Source organism: Larimichthys crocea, unplaced genomic scaffold (genome assembly GCF_000972845.2).
Source record: "Larimichthys crocea isolate SSNF unplaced genomic scaffold, L_crocea_2.0 scaffold27, whole genome shotgun sequence".
NCBI classification, from domain to species: Eukaryota; Metazoa; Chordata; class Actinopteri; family Sciaenidae; genus Larimichthys; species Larimichthys crocea.
The window spans coordinates 217374-242225 of record NW_020853563.1 but is presented as its reverse complement, the minus strand read 5'-3'; the positions used below and the strand labels follow the sequence as shown (position 1 = coordinate 242225).

General features: G+C 41.8%; 1 protein-coding gene across 2 annotated transcripts; it reads right to left on the bottom strand.

The window, feature by feature from the left end:
* On the bottom strand, positions 1-24372 carry mtm1 (myotubularin 1). Of its 2 annotated transcripts, none has more exons than XM_027275985.1 (16): positions 24251-24372; positions 14183-14264; positions 13098-13170; positions 10888-10982; positions 9355-9465; positions 8920-9021; positions 7815-7898; positions 7423-7572; positions 6078-6263; positions 4074-4256; positions 3805-3960; positions 3580-3627; positions 3347-3439; positions 2732-2845; positions 2462-2638; positions 1-1666 (listed from the first exon to the last, which is right to left on the bottom strand). In XM_027275985.1, the coding sequence occupies exons 2-16, from the start codon at positions 14237-14239 to the stop codon at positions 1475-1477; spliced, it is 1821 nt and encodes a 606-aa protein (XP_027131786.1). In that variant the 5' UTR covers positions 14240-14264; positions 24251-24372; the 3' UTR covers positions 1-1474. The 2 variants fall into 2 exon arrangements, with proteins under 2 accessions (XP_027131786.1, XP_027131787.1); XM_027275986.1 differs by having other exon boundaries at positions 1-1663.
* Between the last annotated feature and the right edge of the window lie 480 nt (positions 24373-24852).

The following is a 24852-nucleotide window of genomic DNA, read 5'->3' as shown; positions in this document are numbered from 1 at the left end:
TAAATGGAAAATGACAACACTTTATTCACTGACTAAAACTTTCAAACCGACACAATAAAATCTGGCAGCAAAAAACAACAAAAAAACAACTCTGATACAAAGTCAACGCCTGTCCAAAAGGCACATGTGCACACATGGACTTACTGAGGGTGGAAAGAATATCTACAAATGGTCTGATTTACAAAAAGGGGACTTAAGTGAATTGTTTTGTTTTTTTCTGCTCACTATCTGTGTGCTGGTTACAAACATCTTACAAACATCAAGGCCACCATGGAGCTGGCTGATTTGTCCATCCACAGTCTCTGTTTAATGAGAGGATTAAAGTACAAGAGGAGATCCAGGATCAGTGGCCAGCACCACTTCATTTATACTATACTATCTTGAGCACCTGAAATATATTTCAAACTGTATGAAAGCTGCATTCATAAAACAAAATGACTGATTATTTCTGACCAAACTGCTTCTTGGCTAGACCTGTATTTGCTCTCAGTGCTGTAGCTTGGGAAGTGCTGAAAAATACAGAGCTTATCTGAAAGCAGTGGCAAAACATACAGGTGATGGGGACGACTCTAAATTTCATCCTCAGGTAAAAAAAACCCAACAACAAATCCCACATCAATCCATCCAAATGTGACACGCTTGATATATACACCTGGATGGAGATGTAGAAACTCACCTCAGCCGATTCTTTAAAGGATTGGGAAACACAACATCAGTAGCAGTGCAGCAAGTAGGAAGAAGTGTGAAAAGTGAGAATACAACATCTTGATTACACACAGGATGCCAACTGAGCTGGGGTAAAGCAGTGATCTGACACTGGACTGTAAAACGGGTTTTGTTTCTGCCAGTTCTTGATTCATGACTGGGCCTATCTTTGGGCTTTCTCTCTTTAAAGAGAACATCTATTTTGATGTGGTTTGTTAACTGTGTCAGAAGTCAGCATTATTACACTAACAGAAGAGCTCCACCCACACTTGGAGGTCAACAGAATGGAGCAAGAACGCTGCAAATAACACAGGGACCAACATAGAGCTGGTTTATCTTATATTCTGTCAAACCACCATCCCCAAGGTCATTTGATTAAAAAAATAACCATTAGCATGTTTTCCTGGTGGGCTTCTGTCCAATCAGAGTAAGATGTAAAGGCTCTGCTGCCTCTACACACCTGCTGCATGTCCTGTGTGTTCAAGCCCTTAAACTGAAAGCCAAAACTGATGTCTTTAAGGCTTCACTGTATGATGTGTGTGTAGAAAAGTCTGTGACAAGGCTGTACTGTGACATATTGCATAAATCACCATCATCGCTGCCATGGTGTTAGAATTAACCATCACATCTAAATCTTATTAGCATTTTTTGTTATCCACAGTTAGGACTGCACAATACTAATTCCCTGCACGTGTGAGACTGACAGAGTGAAGACGACATAAGTGCAAGTCAACAAGTATATCTAAGTGTGCGTGTGCGTCACCAGCTCTCAGAGGGGAGTTTGTAGGTGTGTGTATTGCTGTGATGGTGTGGAGGAGGTGGAGGATGTGTTGGGGGTGGAGCTGTTCGCCAGACGGGAGGAAGGGGAGGAGTCAGACAGCTGCAGCTCCTCCAGCTTCTTCAAGTACTCATCTCTGAGAGCCAACAGCTCCTTGTATCGCTGCTCCACGGGACTCTGCTGCTGGAATACACACACACACACACACACACACACGCACGCGCACGCGCACGCGCACACGCACACGCACACGCACACGCACACGCACACGCACACACACACACACACACACACACACACACACACAGATTACTAACAAATACACAGCTCCTGGTACATCCAGTCCCTATTTAACTAATTATAACAAAGAAGAAGGAGGTCAATGTATGTGTATATAGATTCATCAACAGAATAAATAGTGGAAAAAGATGAAAGTGAAGGGTGTGATCTAAATGCTACTTGCTACATGAGGTTCTACATGTGCATGTTTCGAATGTTGCATGACTGCCTAGAAATGTAAATACAGAACCATCCTCGCAAGAAAAACTGGGTTTGGACTGTACACTTATTTCTCATAACACTAAGACTTCTAAAATAATGACTTTGCATAACATCACAACTCCTCTCTTTGTTCTTGAATGCTTTCCTCACAGTCCAAAGGGGCAGTAGCTCATTCAGCATAGACCACAGAAAGAAACCCCAACTGGACCCCAAACTGCTTGTGGGTTTCGATCTTTCTCCTAGATTCCAGTGTGAACAATAACGTCATACAAGGTTACACACAGCACACTGTCATACATCACCCAGAGAGAGGGGCTGCATTATGGTCCTTCATTTCATCATTAGCTGATACTGTGCTGCAGCAGTGCATATTCTAAAGCCAATGTTCAATTCACGACATTACCTGGCTTCTTAGAGACCACTTAGTAACCCAGCCCAGACCACAGTATATTGGCACAAACACACTGGCAGTCCTACCTGTTGTTGTATGCGTGGGTTCCAGCGGATGTAGTATGTAACCCACAGCTCTAGGTGACGCATGCTGGCGACGGGGTAGAGGACTCTGCCAGACTCAGGGGTGTAGAAGGGGTTTAAATAAATGTCCATCTTACTGTTGACCAGAGACCATAGAGACACCGCCTTGGACCTCACCTCCTGTCCAACAGAAAGGGTGTAACTGAACAATGCACTGCAAAGTCAACACATGCGTATTGTAGAACAACTTGTCAGTACTTTATAGACTCTTACATGCTGGTCTCGTGCATTCTCACAGTTGTAGAGGAAAGTCCCAAAGCGACAGCTGTAGAGATGATCCAGGATTGTCAGCAGGAGGCGCTCATTAAACTCAAAGGCTGTAGGAAACTGAGGAGGAGGAGCAGTTCCAAATCAAACATCACCCCAGATCAGATCACTAAACACTCTTTATCTTTCAGATATTGTACTTTTGGTTTAGTGCCAACTAGCACCACCAAGTCTCTAACTTTCCTTTGTGCAGTGTAGTCCTGACCCTAAAATAATAATAATAATATGTTTAAAAGTGAAACACACCATCTATTGATGAATTGTGCCTCTCAAGCTGTGTGTGTGTGTTTCTGGGGCAAAGCCGACACATTAATCTCCACACCCTCTGATCTATATTCACAGCCCTTTAGCACGCAAATGTCCACACAGTCAGTCCTCCTGTTCAGCACGATTAAAAGAAGCTGTTTCTGACACCAGATGGAACTGAATTAAATCCATACTGCTGGCTCCCACAAAACAAAATACTATCAGTATTTATAGCTACCATGTGGCAAATGAGATAAATACATTTGAGGTTCCATTCCCACATGAGACTGATGATTCAACTGTGTTAAAGCATACCTGTTTAGTCATCTGCCACACGCAGTCGATGAACTGAACAAAGATGGGTGATCTGTCCTGATCTGCATGGTTCTTGTCACCGTGACCTATCCTCTACACACACACACACACACACACACACACACACACACACACATAGTCTGTTTGTAGTTTAAACATGGAATATGAATTCATATCAACACAAAGTTGAAGTGGATCATTCTGAGGAAGGCATCTGGAAAAATGTGACTTACTGAGGCAAACTTGTGCCCAAAGCTGATCCATTCCTTCTCAATCAGCACCTGAAACAACACAAACAAATGTTAAAAACATCAAACTAATTAGAATCTCAACATTCTGCTCATGAAGATGAACTTTTTTAAAAGACAGACTGTCCAAGTAATATTCCAAAAAAAGTCACATACTGTATATACATCATTTCAACACATTGTACTAATCTTGCTTGTGCAGTTACTGACCTGGAATCCTCTGAGAGTGCGGTAGTGACTGTCAAGCATCAACATGGCCAGAGAGGTGAGCTGAGCAGTTCTGTCCCAGCCGTCACTGCAGTGAACCACCACTGAATTTCCACTGGAAACCTTGTCTGCTACTTGGATGGCTCCAGACAACACCAGCTACACACACAAGGATGGGATTTAGGCAAACCAGTAAGAAAGACAAATAAAGGCTAAAGACACTTCAATCATGACATACACGTGCACACAGACACTGGAATTCTTGTTCTTACCTTAACATGCTCTAGCCAGTGTGTAGACTCTAGACTGGACAGCCAATGAGATTCCTCCACGTTGGGGTAGACAATGTCTTTGAGTTTCTTCAGGGATTCCCTCATGACATGAATATTCTGAATGTCCAGGAAGATGAGCTCTGCGTTTTGGTACTCATCACCCTCATAGCCTCCTCCTGTGGCCTGGAGACAAAAAATGAAAAATGAAACAGTGTCATTCACTTCTGAAACAGTAACAGGAAATGTACACTTTATTATATTATTATATTTAACACATGGAGGAGTTAAGAGGAAATATAGGGCTGAGTGAAAGAGCTGGTCACTGCTGGTAACAAATGTACCCATCCATCTAAAACACTGGCTTTAAATTCTTGTCTTGACATCAGCATTTTTTAAATGGGATGAACAAAACAAAATGGCATCAGAGACCATAAAATCCTCCATGGCAGACAATAGGATCAGACCACTGAAACAGAAACAATATGTGGCTCAGGAGGTGGAGCGGGTCGTCCACTAATCAGATGATTGGTGGTTAGATCCCCGGGACCTCCAGTCTGCATGTCGAAGTGTCCTTCCTTGCAAGACACCATTGGTGTGTGAATGGTTGAATGAGATATGTAGTGTAAAAGCGCTTTGAGTGGTCGGAAGACCAGAAAGGCGCTAATATTAGTCCAGTCCCTTTACCATTTATATTAAATGATATCAATATTAAAAGTCTGGAGGATGAAGCAAATTATCTTAATTCATCCCACCTACTGTTTAGTCAACCTGCCAACCAGCTTTTTCAAAAATGTTTTCAGTTGCTGTGGAAATGAATGTGCTGAAATGTGTCAGTGACTCACTCTTTCAGGCATTTTTCCTCCAAATCACTGACAACTGTAGTTTTTTAACCCCCATTAAAGAAAGGCAACCTGGATCCTGTAGTACTGAATAATTATAATTACTAATAACGCATTATTGAAAATATTATTGAACATGTTGTTTTGATTGAACTCAACAACATTTGAAATGTTTGGGACACGCAGTATTCTGGCTTCAAACCACAGTAGAGCACTGACACCACACTGAAAAAAGGTGTTAAAATTTATCTCAATACTGATTCAGGTCAAACATCAATGTTTGTGGGATTATCTGCACACTCGACAGCTGGTTTAGATTATTCTTATACCCGACTGGATGCAATTAAATAAAGACAATCACTGTATTCAGTAACAAGGAGGAAAGAATGGAAGTCATCGCTCAGCTTGATTCTAGGGCTAGAAAGATCAAAGTTAGAAATCTTGGTGTTTTAATAAACTCAGATTTGAGCTAGAGCAATAACTTAATCAGCAAACACACATTGAAGGAAAATTGTAACCATTCTTAATTTTCAGCTTCTCATCTGTTAAAGTTTTCTACTTTTTCTGTTTGTTTTATTTATTTATTTAAAAAGAAAAATCATTTTAAAGCATTATTTGTGTTTGGACTGTAACCTCCACACAACTTCAAACCTTACCTGCAGTGTTTCAGAAGTGGAGCGGTTTACCTTTCAGACTTTACTTGCTCAGATTTTGCTTTAAGTGTTTCTACATGTGTAAATATGCTACGTAAATGATTTGTTTCCCTTTTGGCTGTTTTTACAACTGGCAGTTTGTGTGTGTTTGAGTGTTTTATTTTGAAAATCAACCAGACTCTATGCCGTTTCCATGTCTGGCCAGCTCGAGCTGCTTTGTGCAGATTGACACTGGCTACTTTCAACTGTTTCTTTTCAAAGAGAAACTATTACACTACAATAACTACAATATCAGAACAACAACGTATGATGACTTTGTCAACATTCAACAGTTACATCACAGTCTGCATCAATTTCTTTCCATTTTCTACTTGTTACTGTTTTATTTAATAATTACTGTTTCAGACAGACTGATGCGCACATGTGTTGCAGATGAGATGGTAATCTGCTGTACACACTCCTGTTTCTGTCAAACCCTTTGACCCATGAAAGTACTTCCATCCCCTTCTCACCTTGTTGGCCACAGCGTTGACATTAGGCCGAGCATCATAGATGGTAAGCTTGGGTGTGTCATTAGCCTCCCTGATCATGTCCAGGTAGCGCTCATCATCCTTGTTTCTTTTACCAGACATACCAACCAGAGGCTGACTGCAGCGGACGATCACTGCCTGGTTCTCCCTGTGGATCCATGATAGAACCTGTAGCACAAAGACAAATGGACCTTTTACAGATGCCAGTTAGCATTGCAGTCACTGTCAGCGTGTGACAACAACAAGATCTTCCAGGCTGAACAGCCAAACTCTGCTACCGAGTTGAGGTTGTGGAAGACAGTTTCATGTCACAGGTCATACACCATGGCAAGACTGAGCACAACAAGACACAAGGTAGTTGTACTGCATCAGCAAGGTCTCTCCCAGACAAAGATTTCAAAGCAGACTGGGGTTTCGAGATGCTCTTTTGTAAAAGCACAAAGAAACAGGCAACATTGAGGATCACAGACACAGTGGCTGGCCAAAGAAACTTAGTGCAGCAGATAAAAAACACATTAAGCTTATTTCCTTTTGAAAACAGAAGATGTGCCATCAGCGAAGCTGCGGGAACCCATCGTTTTTCTACCTTTTCTTCTTATTGGGGTCCATGCAGCGAAGCTGCGGGAACCCATTGTGTTTCTACCTTTTCTTATTACTGGGGTCCATGCAGTGAAGCTGCGGGAACCCATTGTGTTTCTACCTTTTCTTATTTGGGGTCCATGCAGCGAAGCTGCGAGAACCCATTGTTATTCTACGTTTTCTTCTTCTTATTATTATTATTATTATTCTTTCTTCCCCCATGGGAGTCTATGGCAGCCCATAGAACCATATGGTAAAAAGTTGTGAAATTTGGCACATTGATTAAGGACAGTTGTATCTGTAATGTCACCAAGTTACATGTTGCCAGTATACACAGTATAGTGCCAGCAATGGGTCAAAGTTTTACGTACATTTGTGCATGTAACTTGTGAACCGATTTTCAAAAACAAGGTATCACTGGATTCCTTGGATTACACCGAGTTCAATGCACCAGGTGTACTTTATATCAGTGGTCAGAAGACTAGAAAGGTGTTATATAAGTACATTCCATTTAGCATATAAGTTGGGGAGAAGTAGATGGGTTGTGTTTGCAACCTAATACAAAGACACAACAGATGCATCACAGTTGACTGCTGGTTATTATGGGGTTGGAAACAACTTATTAAAAGGGTATACCATTAATTTTACCACGGATGGCAAGTCAGAAATGATTAAAAGATGGCAGTTGTAAGGTTAGTCTACAAAAAATCTACAGTCATGCCTAATATGGTTCTGTTTTTTTCCTCACCGGTATGCGTCCTCTTGACCTGAAGGCAGCCACTCTTTTCAGGTCCTCCTCTTTACTCTTAAAGGGTACAGCCAACACAGTGGGGTAGGTGTCACACAGCTCATAGTTCTTATTGATGAATGTGATGCGCCACTTGTTGTTAGGTAAGCCCTACGAAATATAAATCATCATCATCGTCATCATCATCACGTTACTTTCTGAAACTCTGATTATTCATTTTCTACTTTGAATTTAAATTCAGTTCCTCTGAATGTTTTATGTACATTCTCACACCACAAAATGATTTCCAGTTGCAGTGATGTGAGAACTGGTGTAGAATGGATTAATGGTATTAAAAGAAATAGCAGTACTAGAATAGTGAAGTCCTAATGCTGCACTGTACTTCTCCTTACCTGCCGTCTGAACTCCTCCATAGGCTTGTAGATGTTCCAGCCACTCTCCTCATACTTCTCCTGGGTCACATATGCAAAAAGTGGCTGGATAGTGGGGAGAGAAGCACTATTTCAATTCATACACTAGGGCAGCATTATAGCAGCAGCAAGGTGAACAAGAGGGACTGATCACGTCATCATTGGTCATTTTTGGTTCAAAGATTAGCATTAGCATGGAACGATCCCTTCAATTTCTGTATTTTCATGTTCTGAACATCAGTCTTTTGTGTTTGTTGTCTCTGTGACTACATATTATTCTAAATATTAATAAGAAATAGTTCATCTGCCAACGATTTTTTGTTTCATTATTTAATTGTTAATATGTAAACTCCTCCCATTACAGAATCTGGAGCTAGACGAATGACTAACAGTACACCATTTCCTCATGGTTGTTCAAGCACCAATAAATACTAGAAAAATGCCCAGACCCTGAATGGGCTACAGTAAGCAGAACATGCAATGACATTTATGCTCTGTGATTACTTACAGAGTAACACACTAAAATATTTTCCAGCACAGCTATTCTTTTGAACAGATTGTTCAACCAGTGTCTATCTAACAAACAACTGCAATAACTCTGCTACTGTGCAACAGTGTGTGTGATTCATGCAAGACAAACATTGTTAAAAGATAAACCTGTGGCGGTAACACTGCTGAGGTATACCACTGGCCGTTATTAGACAAATAAAAGCACTGACACACATTTTAGCATGCACAAATATTGGCCACAGTGTGGGTGGGTAGCTGTGTTTATCATATGTGAGGGGGCTGCATCTCTGCATTTCAGTGTTGGGAATAAATATGGGCCATTGAAACAAATGGAGGCTGATTGGAAGTAGAAAGGTGTGCAGCCACCACTGGATGGACTTTTAATGGTTTGCTGCTATAAATACACACAGTGTGAACTAATATTAAGGATCTGTATGAACATATGGCCCACTGTGTCCTATTTGTTCCTCATGGATTTCTCCAACTAATGTGAATTAAAGGATCAGAGAAAATCATCATTAATGAATTCCTTTGCTGACCTGGCAAAAATGAAGGTGTAAGTTAGAGGATGCCTTACCAGACTGTGTGAGAGAGGGAAGGCATATTTGAAGAGAAGCTCAAAGATGTCTCTTCTGCTGTGACCCTCCTGCTTCAAGGCAAACCTCAGGTTTCTCATATCCTGAAGAGGACAGAGACAACAGCAACTTTACAATCAGAGAAACACAGCAACACACAGAGAGAAACACAGCAACACACACACAGAAACACAGCAGCACACACAGAGAAACACAGCAACACACACAGAGAAACATAGCAACACACACAGAGAAACACAGCAACACACAGAGAAACACAACAACACACGCACATATTGCTGTGTGTATTGGTGATGATGCTATGATTTTATTAATGTGATAAAAACTCACAACACTGTCAGACTCAGTTTTCTAGATATGAAAATAATTTGACACAAACACAGCTGCTACAGTGCTACAGCCACACACACACACACCTTGCAGGTGATGTCCAGGCCATAGGAGTTTTCTCCTCTGCTCGACGCCCCACCCATCTTCTCCACCCGACTGATGGCACCCAGAGGAACGTCCAGCATCACAGCCACATCCTATAGCAAACACAGACAGTGTGATGTGATCTGACCAGACCTCCACACGTCTGCTAAATAGTACCTGAAGCAGCAGTCATTATCAAGATGTGCTGCAGATAATATAATTACCACACTGTCTGAGAAAAAGAATAAAAATATAAGGAATATGTGTATGAAAAGACACATTTCAAAATTCCTCTATGCTGAGCTGGATTATAATGTAGTAACAGCTGTATTATTATACAGTGCCTGAAAACTGCACTGAAAATGTGTGAATGAGAAAAACTATTGATGCATGTCATGTCATGAATAATGCATGTCACCCTCATGTGTGTTAAATGACCTGGAATTGTGGGAGTAGGGAAAATACAGGTAGCTTAAAAATACATGTCAAGGGGGCGGTGTTTAGCTCAGTTGGTAGAGCAGCCGCCCCATGTATGAAGGCTCAGTCCTTGCTGCAGAAGCCCATGGTTCACATTCAACCTTTCCTGCATGTGATTCCTCATGTCTCTATCCACAGATACTTGTCACTCTTCAGCTGTCTCCATCAAATAAAACTTGAAAAGGCCAAGTACTCTATGGCCCTGGGGGGCTAAGCAACCCCAAGAACTTTAAAGAGTAACTTCAATACTAAATCCATTTCTAGTTGACACATTATTATAATATCTATTGATACTCTAGATGTGACTTAGTATTTTGAATAGTTACTGTATAATAATAATAATAATAATAATAATAATAATAATAATAATCATCTTGATTTTTAAAACAACAATGGATCACATGACCACTGGTATGTGAACAATGAACCTGTTGAGCTCGCACACAATCATCAGCAGTTCCTCCGCTTTTATAGCATTTTTCAGCTGTTTTCACAGAAGGAGCTCGAATCAGAATAAATAATACACATCAGTCTTTCAGCAGTGTGAAAATGTAAACAGCGGTGACAGAATGGAGTTATGGCAGGTTTAAAAGACCAGTGCATAGGATTTTGTTGTACCTAGCAGTGCAGTAGCTGACTGTATTGTAAGATTTATGAAGAATGGAATATCATATTAATAACTACGTTTTTAATAGTGTATAATCACTAATTACTAATCAAATAAGAGTGTTTTTATGTTCCAAGTGGATTCAATTGTTCATGAGATAATGATATCCTTATGAAGTGAATGATAAATGTGTTTCATGTCTGCGTGTTCAGCACGATGTTTGGAACAGATTCACTTCAGCACAACCTTTCACCTCTCACCTCTCCACTGAGCCCTGTGGAGGCTTTAGGCTTTGGCCTGCTCAATGTCCATATACAGTACTTACTGTACTTTGTTTGGGACTGAGTTCAAATCCAGCTTACAGACAGATGTGTCACAGAGTTACCGCTTTGCTGGTAGACTAGCCATCTGCTACACTCAGACTCGAGCCCACGAGTTTAACAGGACTTACAGCATCTGAGCTCTTAAAGTAGAGTCTGTAGTTGGTGATCAACACTTTGCCTTTCACAGCTCCATTGAATGGACAGATGTAGATGATGTCTTTATCTGAAAACAGAGCAATACAAACATTCATTGATTTGTTAGCCATTTCATTTCTGATCCTACACAGGTCTACATGCTTCAGAATGTCTTCCCCTTTTCACACTAGTACTCTGGTTTAGACTTCATTGCTAAGCAGTAAGTACTGTAAGGGAAGAAATCACCACATATGCAGAGAAGAGGAAGCAGAAAAGGAGAAGAGAGGCGTGCAGCAAAGGTAGGCTAAAGGTAAGGACAGTTCCCGGCAACAGTAACTGGCATCTAAGTCATGTGGAGTTACTGGTACATCTCTCACAATCAGAGAATATTGACTGGCCTCATCATTTTTCTGTGACGATAACATATCTGGCAACAGGAGTTCACTGACTAACATGTTGCATATTGTTGCATACTGTAAGTAAAACAATGGACAAAAGTGCTGGACAGATAGATTAACTATTGTTTGTCAATAAAAGGTTACACTTCCTGATTCCCACTCAGCCTTTTCAGGTGAGTCTGACAGGATTTCATTTAGATGTCTCCACCACATAGTTGAAAGTAACACAATGCACATTATTTACTTGAAGGTTTACTTTCTTCTGTCTGTGTACAGGACCACAGTAACTAACTGCTTTGACTGGATGGCTCATAGACATATATATACGTAGACGCCACATTGAGAGCTGAATCGTACGTCGACGTCGCCACCATTTTGGATGTGGCAAAGTAAAGCGTAACCCTTAAGTTGCAGACTGGCAACACACGGAAAAAAGCTGTGCAAAAGTATTCTTTTCCAAGGTTTTTAACTTGGAAACACACACACAGACTGCAATTGTATAGCTGTATAGATATGCATGTTCATCAATGCCCCCCGTGTATATATGTTCATCAATGTTCACCCCCCTCCGTGTGTATTTTTTATATATATTTACACTGTTTACACTGCTATATCTACACTGTGAATATCTTTTTATGTTTGTCATATTTATACTGTTTATATTTGCTGTATTTTCTTTCAGATCTGTTTTCTGTTTAAACTTATTGTATATTTCATGTGTATTGCTGTTTGCAGCAGGGATATATATATAAATAATGTAAACGTTAGTGCTCTTTATTCAGAAAACTCTCATGTCACATCTACATTTCAGGATCTGGTTATTATAGACATAGATTAAATGTTAAATATAAATATTTCAATATTTATCATCACAGTAACAGTGTTACACACATTAGTAGCTGTAAACATTAGAACACAGCATTAGAAAAATACATACGTTAGTTTGGTGCTTACATAAGGAGTAACCTTATATAACCATCACTCTGAAAGTTTCATACGTTGTTTTTGGTGCCTATCTGTTTCCCAGATATATTAGTGTGTGTGTGTGTGTGTGAATGGGTGTATAAGAGACATTAACTTAAAGCACTTTGTAGAAAGGCACTTTCGCCTTATCCAATATGGCGGACGCGTTAACGTATCGCAGCAACGGACCAACCTGCTCAATGAGGCGTCTATGTATGGCTCATTTAGACGAGCTATTAGCGATAGCACTGATGGCAAAACTACCGAAAAATTAGAAGTTGTAAGAAACCTGCATTATCCTTTAATATTAACAATCATACAAGATCAGGGGAAAGCAACAGTTACAGTTCTTCAGTCCCTCTTCAGTGGTTTGAAAAAAGGGGTAGCCGTTAAAACAACAAACATAAAAAGTTTTAACATTCCATCAAGTAAAAATGTCGTACATTACATCCTGACCTGTTGTCTTTCCTCTAGTTTTGTATAACATCAATAATGATCCAGAAAGATTAAATAGTGTGTGGACAGAAGCTCAAATATGTGACCCTTCTGGTCCTAAAAGTAGAACAGACCAAAAGTCTGATCAAAGAATGAATAAATGAGACCACCTATTTGTTACCAAATGTCAGTAGTCTTTAGTTTGTGATCAGTCAATGTCTTGCCCTTACGTTCTACCTGTGTGATTTCACTCAGTCATCTGATACACACTGAGCACTGCACTCGAGCAGTACTGATCACACACACACACACACACACACACACACACACACACACACACACACACACACACACACACACACACACACACACACGTCATTAAAACAGAGTGAGCTACATAACATCACCTATAATTCTGTCCTCCCCTGGCAGCAGAGACACATCAGCTAACAACTCCATCTTCAAGGACTCTCTGGAGGTCTGCAAGCACACACAACATAATAGAATAATCACAGTAACACATTTGTTGATTTATTTAAAGGCTGTGTAATGTACTGACACCTTTATTCTCCATTTAGTGCTTTTATTGAGCAGGTCTGCTTTGAGTCACTTCAGTGTGCTGTCACATGCAGTGAGATGACACCATAAACATAGTACTAGTCCTTTTTAACAGCTTAAAGTGTGACAAGGAGGATTTAAATCAGACAGCTCTGCTCTTCATCCTTGTTTTGAATTTGAGTTCATTCATCATTTTACTTTTTACTTCAGAGACAAGCTGCTGATATGTGGATCATTCTATTCTTCTTCTTTACATGGCTCAGCTGGCCTTTCAATATTGATGCATGCAAATATCAAACTTTTATTTAGTTTTGATCATTGACAGTTAGATTCATGTCAGGAACGGGTGGCTGCTGTCTTGTATATACACTTTAAAATAATATAAATGAATTGAGCACAAAGCCACCTTATTGCAAACACATAGAAACTTTTCCATCAAGTTCGTTAATTCTTCACCGAGACCTCAAGTATAGCTAAATGTCAGTAAGACCACTTTTTCTGATGACTTTAATTACTATGATTTAACTATAGAATACACTGTTTCTGACTTATGGGAAATTCATTCATTAATTCAATGACTTTGAGCACCCAGCAGTTATCTGTTATAAGGGGTTTCAGCATCATTTTATTTTGGCATGTGATATTGAACTTTGTTACATGCATATGGTTTAAATAGCTTGAACATTAAATACATTTCCAGGAAATGTGGAATAGAAGAAGACAGACTGCCAAATCATTCTTTTTTTTTAACTCTGGATTTTGTTGCCATTTCTTTGTCCACACCCTCCAACCATGCCATAGGTGTAGTCATCACAGAGACTATGCCTTGATCCCTCACTGGCTTCTCACTATGTAAAAACTGCCAGTACAACCTGCATCTCATAAAAAGCATGAAATATTTCAACAATGAACAGACACACAGAAATGCTCTTACACTGGAGATGTGGGTATCCAAAGCGTTGGAGTTGTAGACTGAGATTGGTGAGGCCATTGCTCAGGAAGGGGGCTTCCACAGGCTGAGAAGAGACAAACACAGTGTTAATTCATCGTCTGGCATTATACTGACAGAAATAAGAGCCCAGCTGTAATATGACCTTTCTGCATTACACTGTTAAGACACATCAAGTATCCATAAGCAAGTACCCTGCTGATGGATACACACACATATCTTAAAAACCAAAGTATAATTTTCATTAGTTATTAATGCCACCCGTTGTGTCTTTAATTAATAATGAACTTAATCGCCATGTTCTATTAGTGAATTACAGTAAATACAATTGTAGTAAAGTAGAAAGTAAGGACTAATACACAGGTGTTCTAGGACGCTAACACTGCACTTCCACACAATACTGCTTTTCAATTGTCACTGAACTGTGTTGTATAATAACTAAACAATACATTATAGGACACTAACCCAAACGTCTACAGGAAAAACTATTCTTACTACTGCAACTGTTACCCTCAAAATGTGAAAGCAGCATGTTAGCCGGCTAACTTCAGGCTTAAGTCAGGATTTCCTGAGTAAAACTGGAAAAATTTTCACTACTTATTGCATAACATGATGTTCTCTAACAAGGTGATTACCAACAAAAATCACAACAAGTGAATCGACTGCTAAATGTCCTGCTTCAATGACAGACTGAGACCACTGTTGTTAGCTTTTGTTTCAATTAATTGTTTGAGATGAAGAAATGACCATTGCATGCTTCTAATTAAATGTCCTACTTTCATGATATAATATGACTGTAGCATGAACTTTTTACATTTTCCATAAATTTCACCCAAAAGTCAAATGTCTTTTACTTTTTGTGAGTACAACATACAAGATATTGCAAAAATAAGACTGGGAGAATCTTTAAGATCCCACTGAACCTGGATAACATCCTTTTCTCTCTGCTATGATCAGGAAGGTTCCCGATACACCAGGCCAGACCTTTGCAATCCTAGTTATCTCTTGTGCCACCAAGAGGGGACAACAGTGTATGGCAGAGACAGACGACATGTTTGTGCCCTAGTAGCTTACACTGCATGGTCTAGTGAGCTAACTGAAGAATTTCCTTCAGCCCTGTGTTGCATTTGGTCTGTTCAGCAGCAAAAGAACTGCACTCACTACAAGAACAGATACATACAAATCACATCAATACTCATATTCATATCAAGTACATGAAACTAAAACCAATGAGTCCTTCCTCATTCTGTGAAAGCTTGTGACAGAAGGGTGCAGACTGAAGAGGTAAATTGTGAACAAAAGGTAGTCTTGATGTGAGCTTTGTGGAAAATGAACATTTTCACCATAAAAGATGTGGAAACTTAGGTTATCTTGGGGATGGGTACTTTTTAGTAGCCACTGAAATGTCAGTAGCACTGAGTCCTACTGTCAGGCACTAGAAGTTAGCATTTCCAGTCTACCCTTTGTGTAGGCATAAATAATGTCAATGTGTATTTGTGTCTGTTTGATTGACAGCAGCTGGCTGGCAGGCTGCCACAGTAGCACTGTTTCAGACACAATGCAACAATGTCACCACTGCACTTTGGAACATTATGTTCAATGGCTTGCCACACCACAACAGATTTTCGCTCCATACACTGCACTTTAGGTGCACGGTACGCTATGACCAGCTCCAAAATGCATTGTGTCTGAAAGGGCGTTTACACTGAATGAAACAAGAGACAGAGCAAACAGACTGGAGCTTACAGGTCATGGGCAGACAGTGTGCTGTTAACTGCACTGAAGTGACATGCACACTTTCAGGTTGTTTAATGTGCTGCAGCTAAGCAGATGATGTTTGTCAGGTGGCTCCTTCAACAAACTCTGGTGCAGGATGGGATGTGTTCATGTTTGGAGGTTAGAAGGAGGATACTTCAGGAGACACAATTCTTTCGTTACTGCTTTATGCAAGATTTGATTAGCAATGAGTGCAATCATGAAAGCTCTACTACAAGATTTCTTGCTTTCAAGTACAGGACGCATGATCTACATAACAGATGATATGCTATAGCAAAAAAACATTTGAGGCTATAACTTAAGGCACAGATTGCCATGGCGGACCACCTGTCACTGAGTTTTATTCAGATTACATTTTGACCGGCGACTTCACTGAACAGAGGAAAACAGCTGGCACTCTTGTAGCAGCAGCGACACTGAGAGAAACATATAAAAAGGAGTGAGAAGATGAGAGCGAAAGTGTGCCATGGCAGAAGATAGACACCGAAAAACGGACGGGCTTTTAATCCGGAATGGGCCGAGGCGTTGGCGCTGTTGTTGATTCTGAATTGAATGTAAAATTGACTTTGCTTTGACGTTTCTTATTTATTGTTTCTTATTTATTATTGTATGCAGAGTCCAGAGTGTCACTGAAAATTAGGGATGCACCGAAAATTTAGCCACCGAAAATTTTCGGCCGAAAATGGCCCAAAAGTGCATTTCGGCTTTCGGTGAAGTGGCCGAATAGTAAGGCCGAATAGTGGCGTGACGCAATTGATGCAATGAAACAACGTTTCATGCATCAAACAAACGTTCTGTGCGAGTTTGCTGGGAACGTCTGGCTGAATCTCCTGTCAGAAAGAGTTTCAACTCCCACCTCCGGGAGAGCTTCGCTCATGTCCCGGGGGAGGTGGGGGACATTGAGTCCGAGTGGACCTTGTTCCGTTCCTCCATTGTCGAGGCGACCGACCGGAGCTGTGGCCGTAAGGTGGTCGGTGCCTGTCGTAGCAGTGGCCCCCGAACCTGCTGGTGGACACTGGCGGTGAGGGATGCCGTCAAGCTGAAGAAGGAGGCCTACAGAACCTTTCTGGCCTGTGGGAGTCCTGAAGCAGCTGACGGGTATCGACATGCCAAGCGGAATGCGGCCTTGGCGGTTGCGGAGGCAAAAACTCGGGCGTGGGAGGAGTTCGGTGAGGCCATGGAGAGCGACTTTCGAACGGCTTCGAGGAGGTTCTGGACCACCATCCGGCGGCTCAGGCGGGGGAAGCAGTGCACTATCAACACTGTGTTCAGTGGGGACGGTGTGCTGCTGACCTCGACTGGGGACGTCTTGGGTCGGTGGAGGGAATACTTCGAAGACCTCCTCAATCCCACCAGCACGTCTTCCTTTGAGGAGGCAGAGTCTGGGGACCCCGTGGTGGTCTCGCCCATCTCTGGGGCTGAGGTCGCTGAGGTAGTCAAAAAACTCCTCGGTGGCTCAGCCTCCCCGGGAAGGTCTTTTCGGGGGTCCTGGAGAGGAGGGTCCGCAAGATTGTCGAACCTCGGATCCAGGAGGAGCAGTGTGGTTTTCGTCCTGGCCGTGGAACTGTGGACCAGCTCTATACCCTTAGCGCGGCCCTGGAGGGTGCATGGGAGTTCGCCCAACCAGTCTTCATGTGTTTTGTGGACCTGGAGAAGGCGTTCGACCGTGTCCCTCGGGGGGTCCTGTGGGGGGTGCTCCGGGAGTATGGGGTTCCGGACCCATTGATACGGGCTATCCGGTCCCTGTACTCTCGGTGCCAGAGCTTGGTCCGCATTGCCGGCAGTAAGTCGGACCTGTTTCCCGTGGGAGTTGGACTCCGCCAGGGCTGCCCTTTGTCACCGGTTCTGTTCATAACCTTTATGGACAGGATTTCTAGGCGCAGCCAGGGTGTCGGGGGGCTGCGATTCGGTGGCCGCAGGATTGGGTTGCTGCTTTCTGCGGACAATCTAGTCCTGTTGGCTTCAACGGATCGTGACCTTCAGCTCTCTCTGGAGCGGTTTGCAGCCGAGTGCGAAGCGGCTGGGATGAGAATCAGCACCTCCAAATCCGAGGCCATGGTTCTCAGCCGGAAAAGGGTGGAGTGCAGTCTCCGGGTCAGGGATGAGATCCTGCCTTAAGTGGAGGCGTTCAAGTATCTCGGGGTCTTGTTCACGAGTGAGAGAAGGATGGAACAGGAGATCGACCGGCGGATCGGTGCGGCTTCTGCAGTGATGCGGACTCTGCATCGGTCCGTCATGGTGAAGAAGGAGCTGAGCCGTAAGATCGCGAATACAAGCGGCCGAAATGAGCTTCCTTCGCAGGGTGGCTGGGGTCTCCCTTAGAGATAGGGTGAGAAGCTCGGCCATCCGCGAGGAGCTCAGAGTAGAACCGCTACTCCTCCGCATCGAGAGGAACCAGCTGAGGTGGCTCGGGCATCTCGTGAGGATGCCTCCTGGACGTCTCCCTGGTGAGATGTTCCGGGCACGTCCCTCCGGGAGGCGGCCCCGGGGAAGACCCAGGACACGCTGGAGGGACTACGTCTCTCGGCTGGCCTGGGAACGCCTTGGGGTCCCCCTGGGAGAGTTGGCAGAAGTGGCTGGGGAGAGGGAAGTCTGGGCTTCCCTGCTGAAGCTGCTGTCCCTGCGACCCGACCACGGATAAGCGGAAGAAAAAAGACAGACGGACGGGCTTTATCCCAACATTTTCATTACTCATTAACCCTTACACACAGTATAAATGAAATAATAATTATACTAACTGGGAATTCTACTGGAATATTTGAAGGATATTAAATAAACATATACTTCCTTTGAAAAAACATGTCTACAAATTTATTCTAGGCTATTTATGCAATAGTAAAAAAAATAGTGAAAAATTTAACAACCGCATTTCATATTTGGTTTCGGTATTCAGCCAACCATTTAATTTTTATTCGGTTTCGGACGAAAATTTTCATTTCGGTGCATCCCTACTGAAAATACATATTACAATGACAATGCTGCTTCAATATATATAAAACAATTGTAATGTATAACGAAATTATAAGGCAACTTAAACATGATGATGCTGCGGAACCTGAACATGAGGAAATTATCCGGACTTTGACTAATCCAAAAAAAGACTGTGGATGAGTACCTCATACAACCCACTATAAAATACATGAACTGTCCCTTTAAGGCAAAGTCTTGTATGGTAAGTTTTATTGAAAACCATCCACTATCCAATAATGATATATCAGCATATAGAATACCTGCAACAAACCATGAATACGTGAAGGCCAGCCTACTGATATCATGTTATTACACTGAACAAAAATGATAAATGCAACACTTTTGTTTTCGCTCTCATTTTTCATGAGATGAACTCAAAGATCTAAAACATTTTCTACATACACAAAATTTCTCTCAAATATTGTTCACAAATCTATCTAAATCTGTGATAGTGAGCACTTCTTTATTGCCGAGATAATCTATCCCATCTCACAGGTGTGGCATATGAAGATGCTGATTAGACAGCATAGCTATTGGACAGGTGTGCCTTAGGCTGCCCACAATAAAAGGCCACTCTAAATGTCTCCAGATGTTGCATGTTTTGAGGGACCATGCAATTGGCATGCTGACAGCAGGAATGTCCGCCAGAGCTGTTGAATTGAACGTTCATTTCTCTACCATAAGCCGTCTCCAAAGGCATTTCAGAGAATTTGGCAGTACAGCCAACCGGCCTCACAACCGCAGTCAACGTGTAACCACACCAGCCCAGGACCTCCACATCCAGCATGTTCACCTCCAAGATCGTCTGAGACCAGCCACTCGGACAGCTGCTGCAACAATCGGTTTGCATAACCAAAGAATTTCTGCACAAACTGTCATGAAACCGTCTCAGGGAAGCTCATCTGCATGCTCGTCGTCCTCATCTGGCTGGACCTGACTCCATTTCGTTGTTGTAACTGACTTGAATGGGCAAATGCTCACATTCAATGGTGTCTGGCACGTTGGAATGGTGTTCTCTTCACAGATGAATCCCGGTTTTCACTGTTCAGGACAGATGGCAGACAGCGTGTGTGGCGTCGTTTGGGTGAGCGGTTTTCTGATGTCAATGTTGTGGATCGAGTCGCCCATGGTGGCGGTGGGGTTATGGTATGGGCAGGCGTATGTGATGGATGACAAAACACAGGTTAATTTTATTGATGGCATTGTAAATGCACAGAGATACTGTGTCGAGATCCTGAGGCCCATTGTTGTGCCATTTATCCATGACCATCACCTCATGTTGCAGCGTGATAATGCACAGCCCCATGTTGCAAGCATCTGTACACAATTCCTGTAAGCTGAAAACATCGCAGTTCTTGCATGGCCAGCATACTCACCGGAGATGTCACCCACTGAGCATGTTTGGGATGCTCTGGATTGCCGTATACGACAGCGTGTTCCAGTTTCTGCCAATATCCAGCAACTTCGCACAGCCATTGAAGAGGAGTGGACCAACATTCCACAGGCAACAATCAACAACCTGATCTGAACCTGAACTCTATGCGAAGGAGATGTGTTGCACCGCGTGAGGCAAATGGTGGTCACACCTAGGCCTGTGTTGAAAAAAACGATTTTCCGATTCTGAATCGATTTGCATATTAATTCCTTAAGATCGATTCGTACATCCAAAGATCGATTTAATTAAATAAAAAATTTAATACATTTTCCCCCTGTGAACTTTAACCCCACTAGTCGCGTCATTGAATTGAAACAGGCGTGCACGTGTTTAAAAGGGAGACACGGGCTTGCTCCAGGTGGGACTGATGAATTAGAGCAGCAAGGTGTATGGGGGTGTCCCCGTTAAAGGACGGATGCAGATGTTCAGTGTTTATGAAGATTTATTGCGGTTCTATAATAAAATACAAACTGCAATCAGAATGGCATGAGTTATACATAATGCACAAATAATAATACTGGCTAAAGGACTGTACTGAATGATATGCATGTCTTATGTAAACAAATACCTCACACGAGGCTTATAGCTTTGACGGCGTGATTAGCTAATTAGCCGAGCATTAACACAATATAAAGTAGCGTCAACATATTACAAATAATAATTAACACAACACGGCATCCAACTTGGACGGTAAGTTAGTGGAGAAGCTCACCTTTTCTCATTCACACACAATAAACCCACGATGCAGGATATAGGAAAAACACAGGCAAGAAATACATCATACACTGCTCTTTAGCGAAGCTATATACTTCTCTCTAAACTACGGCGTCTCACACATGCGAGGTGCGTTCAATGACCGTCGGAATGACTATGATGCGTTCATTAACGTGGAAAAAATGGAAAATTCACCGGAAATATAATAAAACTACAGACAACAGAACACTCAAGGAAAACTCTATAATTACCAGCCACTTCTGTACGTTCTCTTAAAATAACTGAGGCGATTGCGGGTTACATTTGCAAAGATATGCGCCCGTATTCCGTTGTTGAAAACGAGGGCTTCAGACGACCAAAAAAATGGTTTTAATAACACTAACCCGAATCGAGATCGGATCGGATTATGATAATCGATTCTCAGTCTTGAGAATCGGAATCGAATCGATTCTTGGAATTTGAATCGATACCCAGCCCTAGTCACACCAGATACTGACTGCTTTTCTGTGTTGCGTTTATATTTTTGTTCAGTGTATATAGAATGGCATAAATAGTTACTTCAAAGTGATTTTTTAGTTTATTTGATTGTTACTTTAATGGCTAAAGGCTTTTTGTTGGGATGAGTTAAGGATTAATGTCAGCTGTCACCCTTTGTCCTCTACATGTTTTTTACCATATGTGCTGTGGCTCAGGAGGTGGAGTGGGTTGTCCACTATTGGTGGTTCGATATCCGGCTCCTCGGGTCTGCATGTTGAAGTGTCCTTGGGCAAGATACTGAACCCCAAATTGCTCCTGCATCATTGGTGTGTGAATGTGTATGAATGGTTAGCTCCTCAAACTGATGAGCAGTTGGCACCTTGCATGGCAGCCAATGCCATCAGTGTATGAATGTGTGTGAATGGGTGAATGAGATATGTACTGTAAAATGCTTTGAGTGGTCACAAGACTGGAAAGGAGATATATAAGTACAGTCCATTTACCATTTAACATCTTTGAGCTGCTCCTCTCCAGACTTTGAACAGCATTTTAGTGAACAGGTGAATGTAACCAGTGGGCATGAACAAAGAGTGAGGGGCTTCAGTAAACAGCATCTTTTCATATAGGCTCACAAAAGATGAGAACACCACAAGTAACCACGGTAACTACAGGTAATAAAACATCAATCAAATTGATCAAATTAAACTAAACTAATTTTTGACTCAAACTAAATAAAAATGGTCTCTGCTCTGTACTGCAACACTAGGGCTGCCACAATTTGTCGATTAGTCACGATTATGTTGACGAACAAAATCGTCGACAACTAATTTAGTAGTCGACGCATCGTTTTTGTTTTTTTTTAACTTTGCTTTTCTCTCGAAACTGCGGCAGCAGCTTCCACTGCTGCGTCTGCCTTTCTGTCACATACACACACACTCACCCCTACGCACATGCGCAGTAGTGATAATCGACGTCAGGCCTGACTGTACCGTAAATGATACCATAACACAGACCCTCCAGGAATTCACAATGTTGCGATTTGCAACTTCAACGCAACTTCAGTAAATCCCTGTGAATTCAGGGCGGTGTTGTAATTATAACCAATCATCACAATTTTTCCGCAACTTCCGCACAGTCTGCCCAGGGGATTCAACTCGGCGGGTCAGGGACGGCCGCACAGTGTGGGAGGCTCCCCTTGTGGGACCTCCCCACCGGGTGCATTTCCTCCGTCCTGCATGCGACTTCAAACCCGCCAGGAGTGTTTCAGAAGCGAGCGCTTAGCCCGCCAGACTTTGTTTACTTGCTCAGATTTGGACATTTTCCCGGTGTATGTTCTTCTAAACATGCTTCTACATGTGTAAATATGCTACGTAGTTAATTAGTTTCGCTTTATTTTATTGTTATGTACAAAAAATATGTCATATTAGACCCTGAATAGTATGTAAGGGTTAATGAGTAATGAAATGTTGGGATAATTTTTGTATGTACTTAAGTTCCCAACTACATTGTAAGATTAATTTAAAGCTTTAGTTAATAAAATGATCAAATTAATTCAGTTGCTCTCATAATCTGTCTTTTTTGCACAGGAAAAAATGTGGCTAGTGGAAATTCTGATTGGCTGGTAACTTCATTGGCTGGTGATCAAAAAAGTTAATTTAGAGCCCCGTTAAAGCTCATGTTAAAGTTAACATGAGCTAACATGTTAATTAACATGTAGTTATTATTATGTTAATTAATATGTAGTTAACATGTTAATTGTTTTTATTTTCAGTTAGCTCATACTTCAAGCTGAAAGCTAATGATCTGATCAGCTGCATGCTGGTGCGATAAGATGTATGTTTTACAGTCAATTTACGTATGATCCGATTAGTCGACTAATCGAAAAAATAATCGGTGACTAGTCGACTATCAAAATAATCATTTGTGGCAGCCCTATGCAACACAATGTATTACACATGACACATGTCACTGAGTGTGGTGCAGTAATCCAGCAGCAGTCTGCACACACTCACAAGCCAACAACACTGACTCTTCATTTATATTTCTTAATATCATACTAGATCTGTTTGATCAACTTCAGCCCTGAAGCAGTGTCTGACCTGCTGACCTATAACTATGCACGATTATCTGGGCGACTAATGATACATCTAGATGCAGAACATGACATTATAACAAAGCTGAAACACACACTGTGTCTGCCCATACTTGATTTCTCTCTGAGCACAGAGCTGGAGCTTGTTGATGAAGCACAGTGTGTTTTAGGGTGGTACAGTTAGCTAGGATTTTCCACAGAGCAACAAAAGCTGACAGCTAAGGAGCGTGAGCAGCCAGCTTCAAGGTATGAGCAACCTTACACAGCCAGAGGCTAGCTTTGTGCTTCGGAGAACACAGCCTGCTTCAGGAGCGGCTCAATGAGAGCATACAGACTAACGAGCGCAGTGGAGGAGAACAAAGATCCTTCAACACCCCCAAACTGAACTTTTCCAACTTGGCCATTCCAATAGGCACAGCTGTGGAGTTGCACCAGGAAATAGCGGAGGCCTAGACGGTACGACAGCTTGTTCCACCCGAAATTCAGCCTATTTCTGGCCAACAGTGGACAGAAACCTCCGGCAAACGCCCCCGAAGCACACATGATACAGACTCAGTTGGCCTCGTTGTGGCCAAATGTCTTAACTTACCCGCAAAGTGCGATTCTCCCGTGGCTGAATGTCGATCTGTTTCCCTGAAGCCACAGCAGGAACTTACTCTCCGTCACGTGCCGGGCTGTCATGGCGCGGATTGGCTGGTTGTCAAATTGGAGCTAGCAAGGAATGTTGGGAAAGGTAGTTTTCAAATGGGTTGCCATATTCCACTTTATGTATCACGTTTTGTTTTCATTGATTTGATTGATCATTTTATGTTTCTTTACATGCAAGTGTGCCATGTTTTTGGCAGGAGGAAGCACTGTTCTGTGTATATTTTATTTATGAATAAATTACTTTATATTCTATACATTTTATAAAATATTAAATAATTTATTTTATATAATAAATGAAATTAATTTGATTGTAGTGTAATTTAAAGGTACAATATGTAAGACAATATTACAGTGGCCCTGAAGTGCAAAACACAACAGCAAATTAAATAACACAATAGCAAATAAAATAACACAACAGCAAATCGATTAACACAACAGCAAATCAAATAACACAACAGCAACTTCAAAAACACAATAGCAAATCAAATAACACAATAGAATATCGAATAACACAAAAGCAAATCGAATAACACATTAGCAAAT

Bases quoted from the DNA above. Each gene is read 5' to 3' on its own strand.
- mtm1 (XM_027275985.1), bottom strand. From the start codon at position 14,239: ATGGCCTCACCAATCTCAGTCTACAACTCCAACGCTTTGGATACCCAC. The intron at 4,257-6,077 runs GTGAGAAGGGGA...TTTTGTCTCCAG, and splicing joins TCAACGCTGTGGCCAACAAG to GCCACAGGAGGAGGCTATGA. The intron at 2,639-2,731 runs GTAAGAGTCTAT...TCTGTTGGACAG, and splicing joins AGAATGCACGAGACCAGCAT to GAGGTGAGGTCCAAGGCGGT.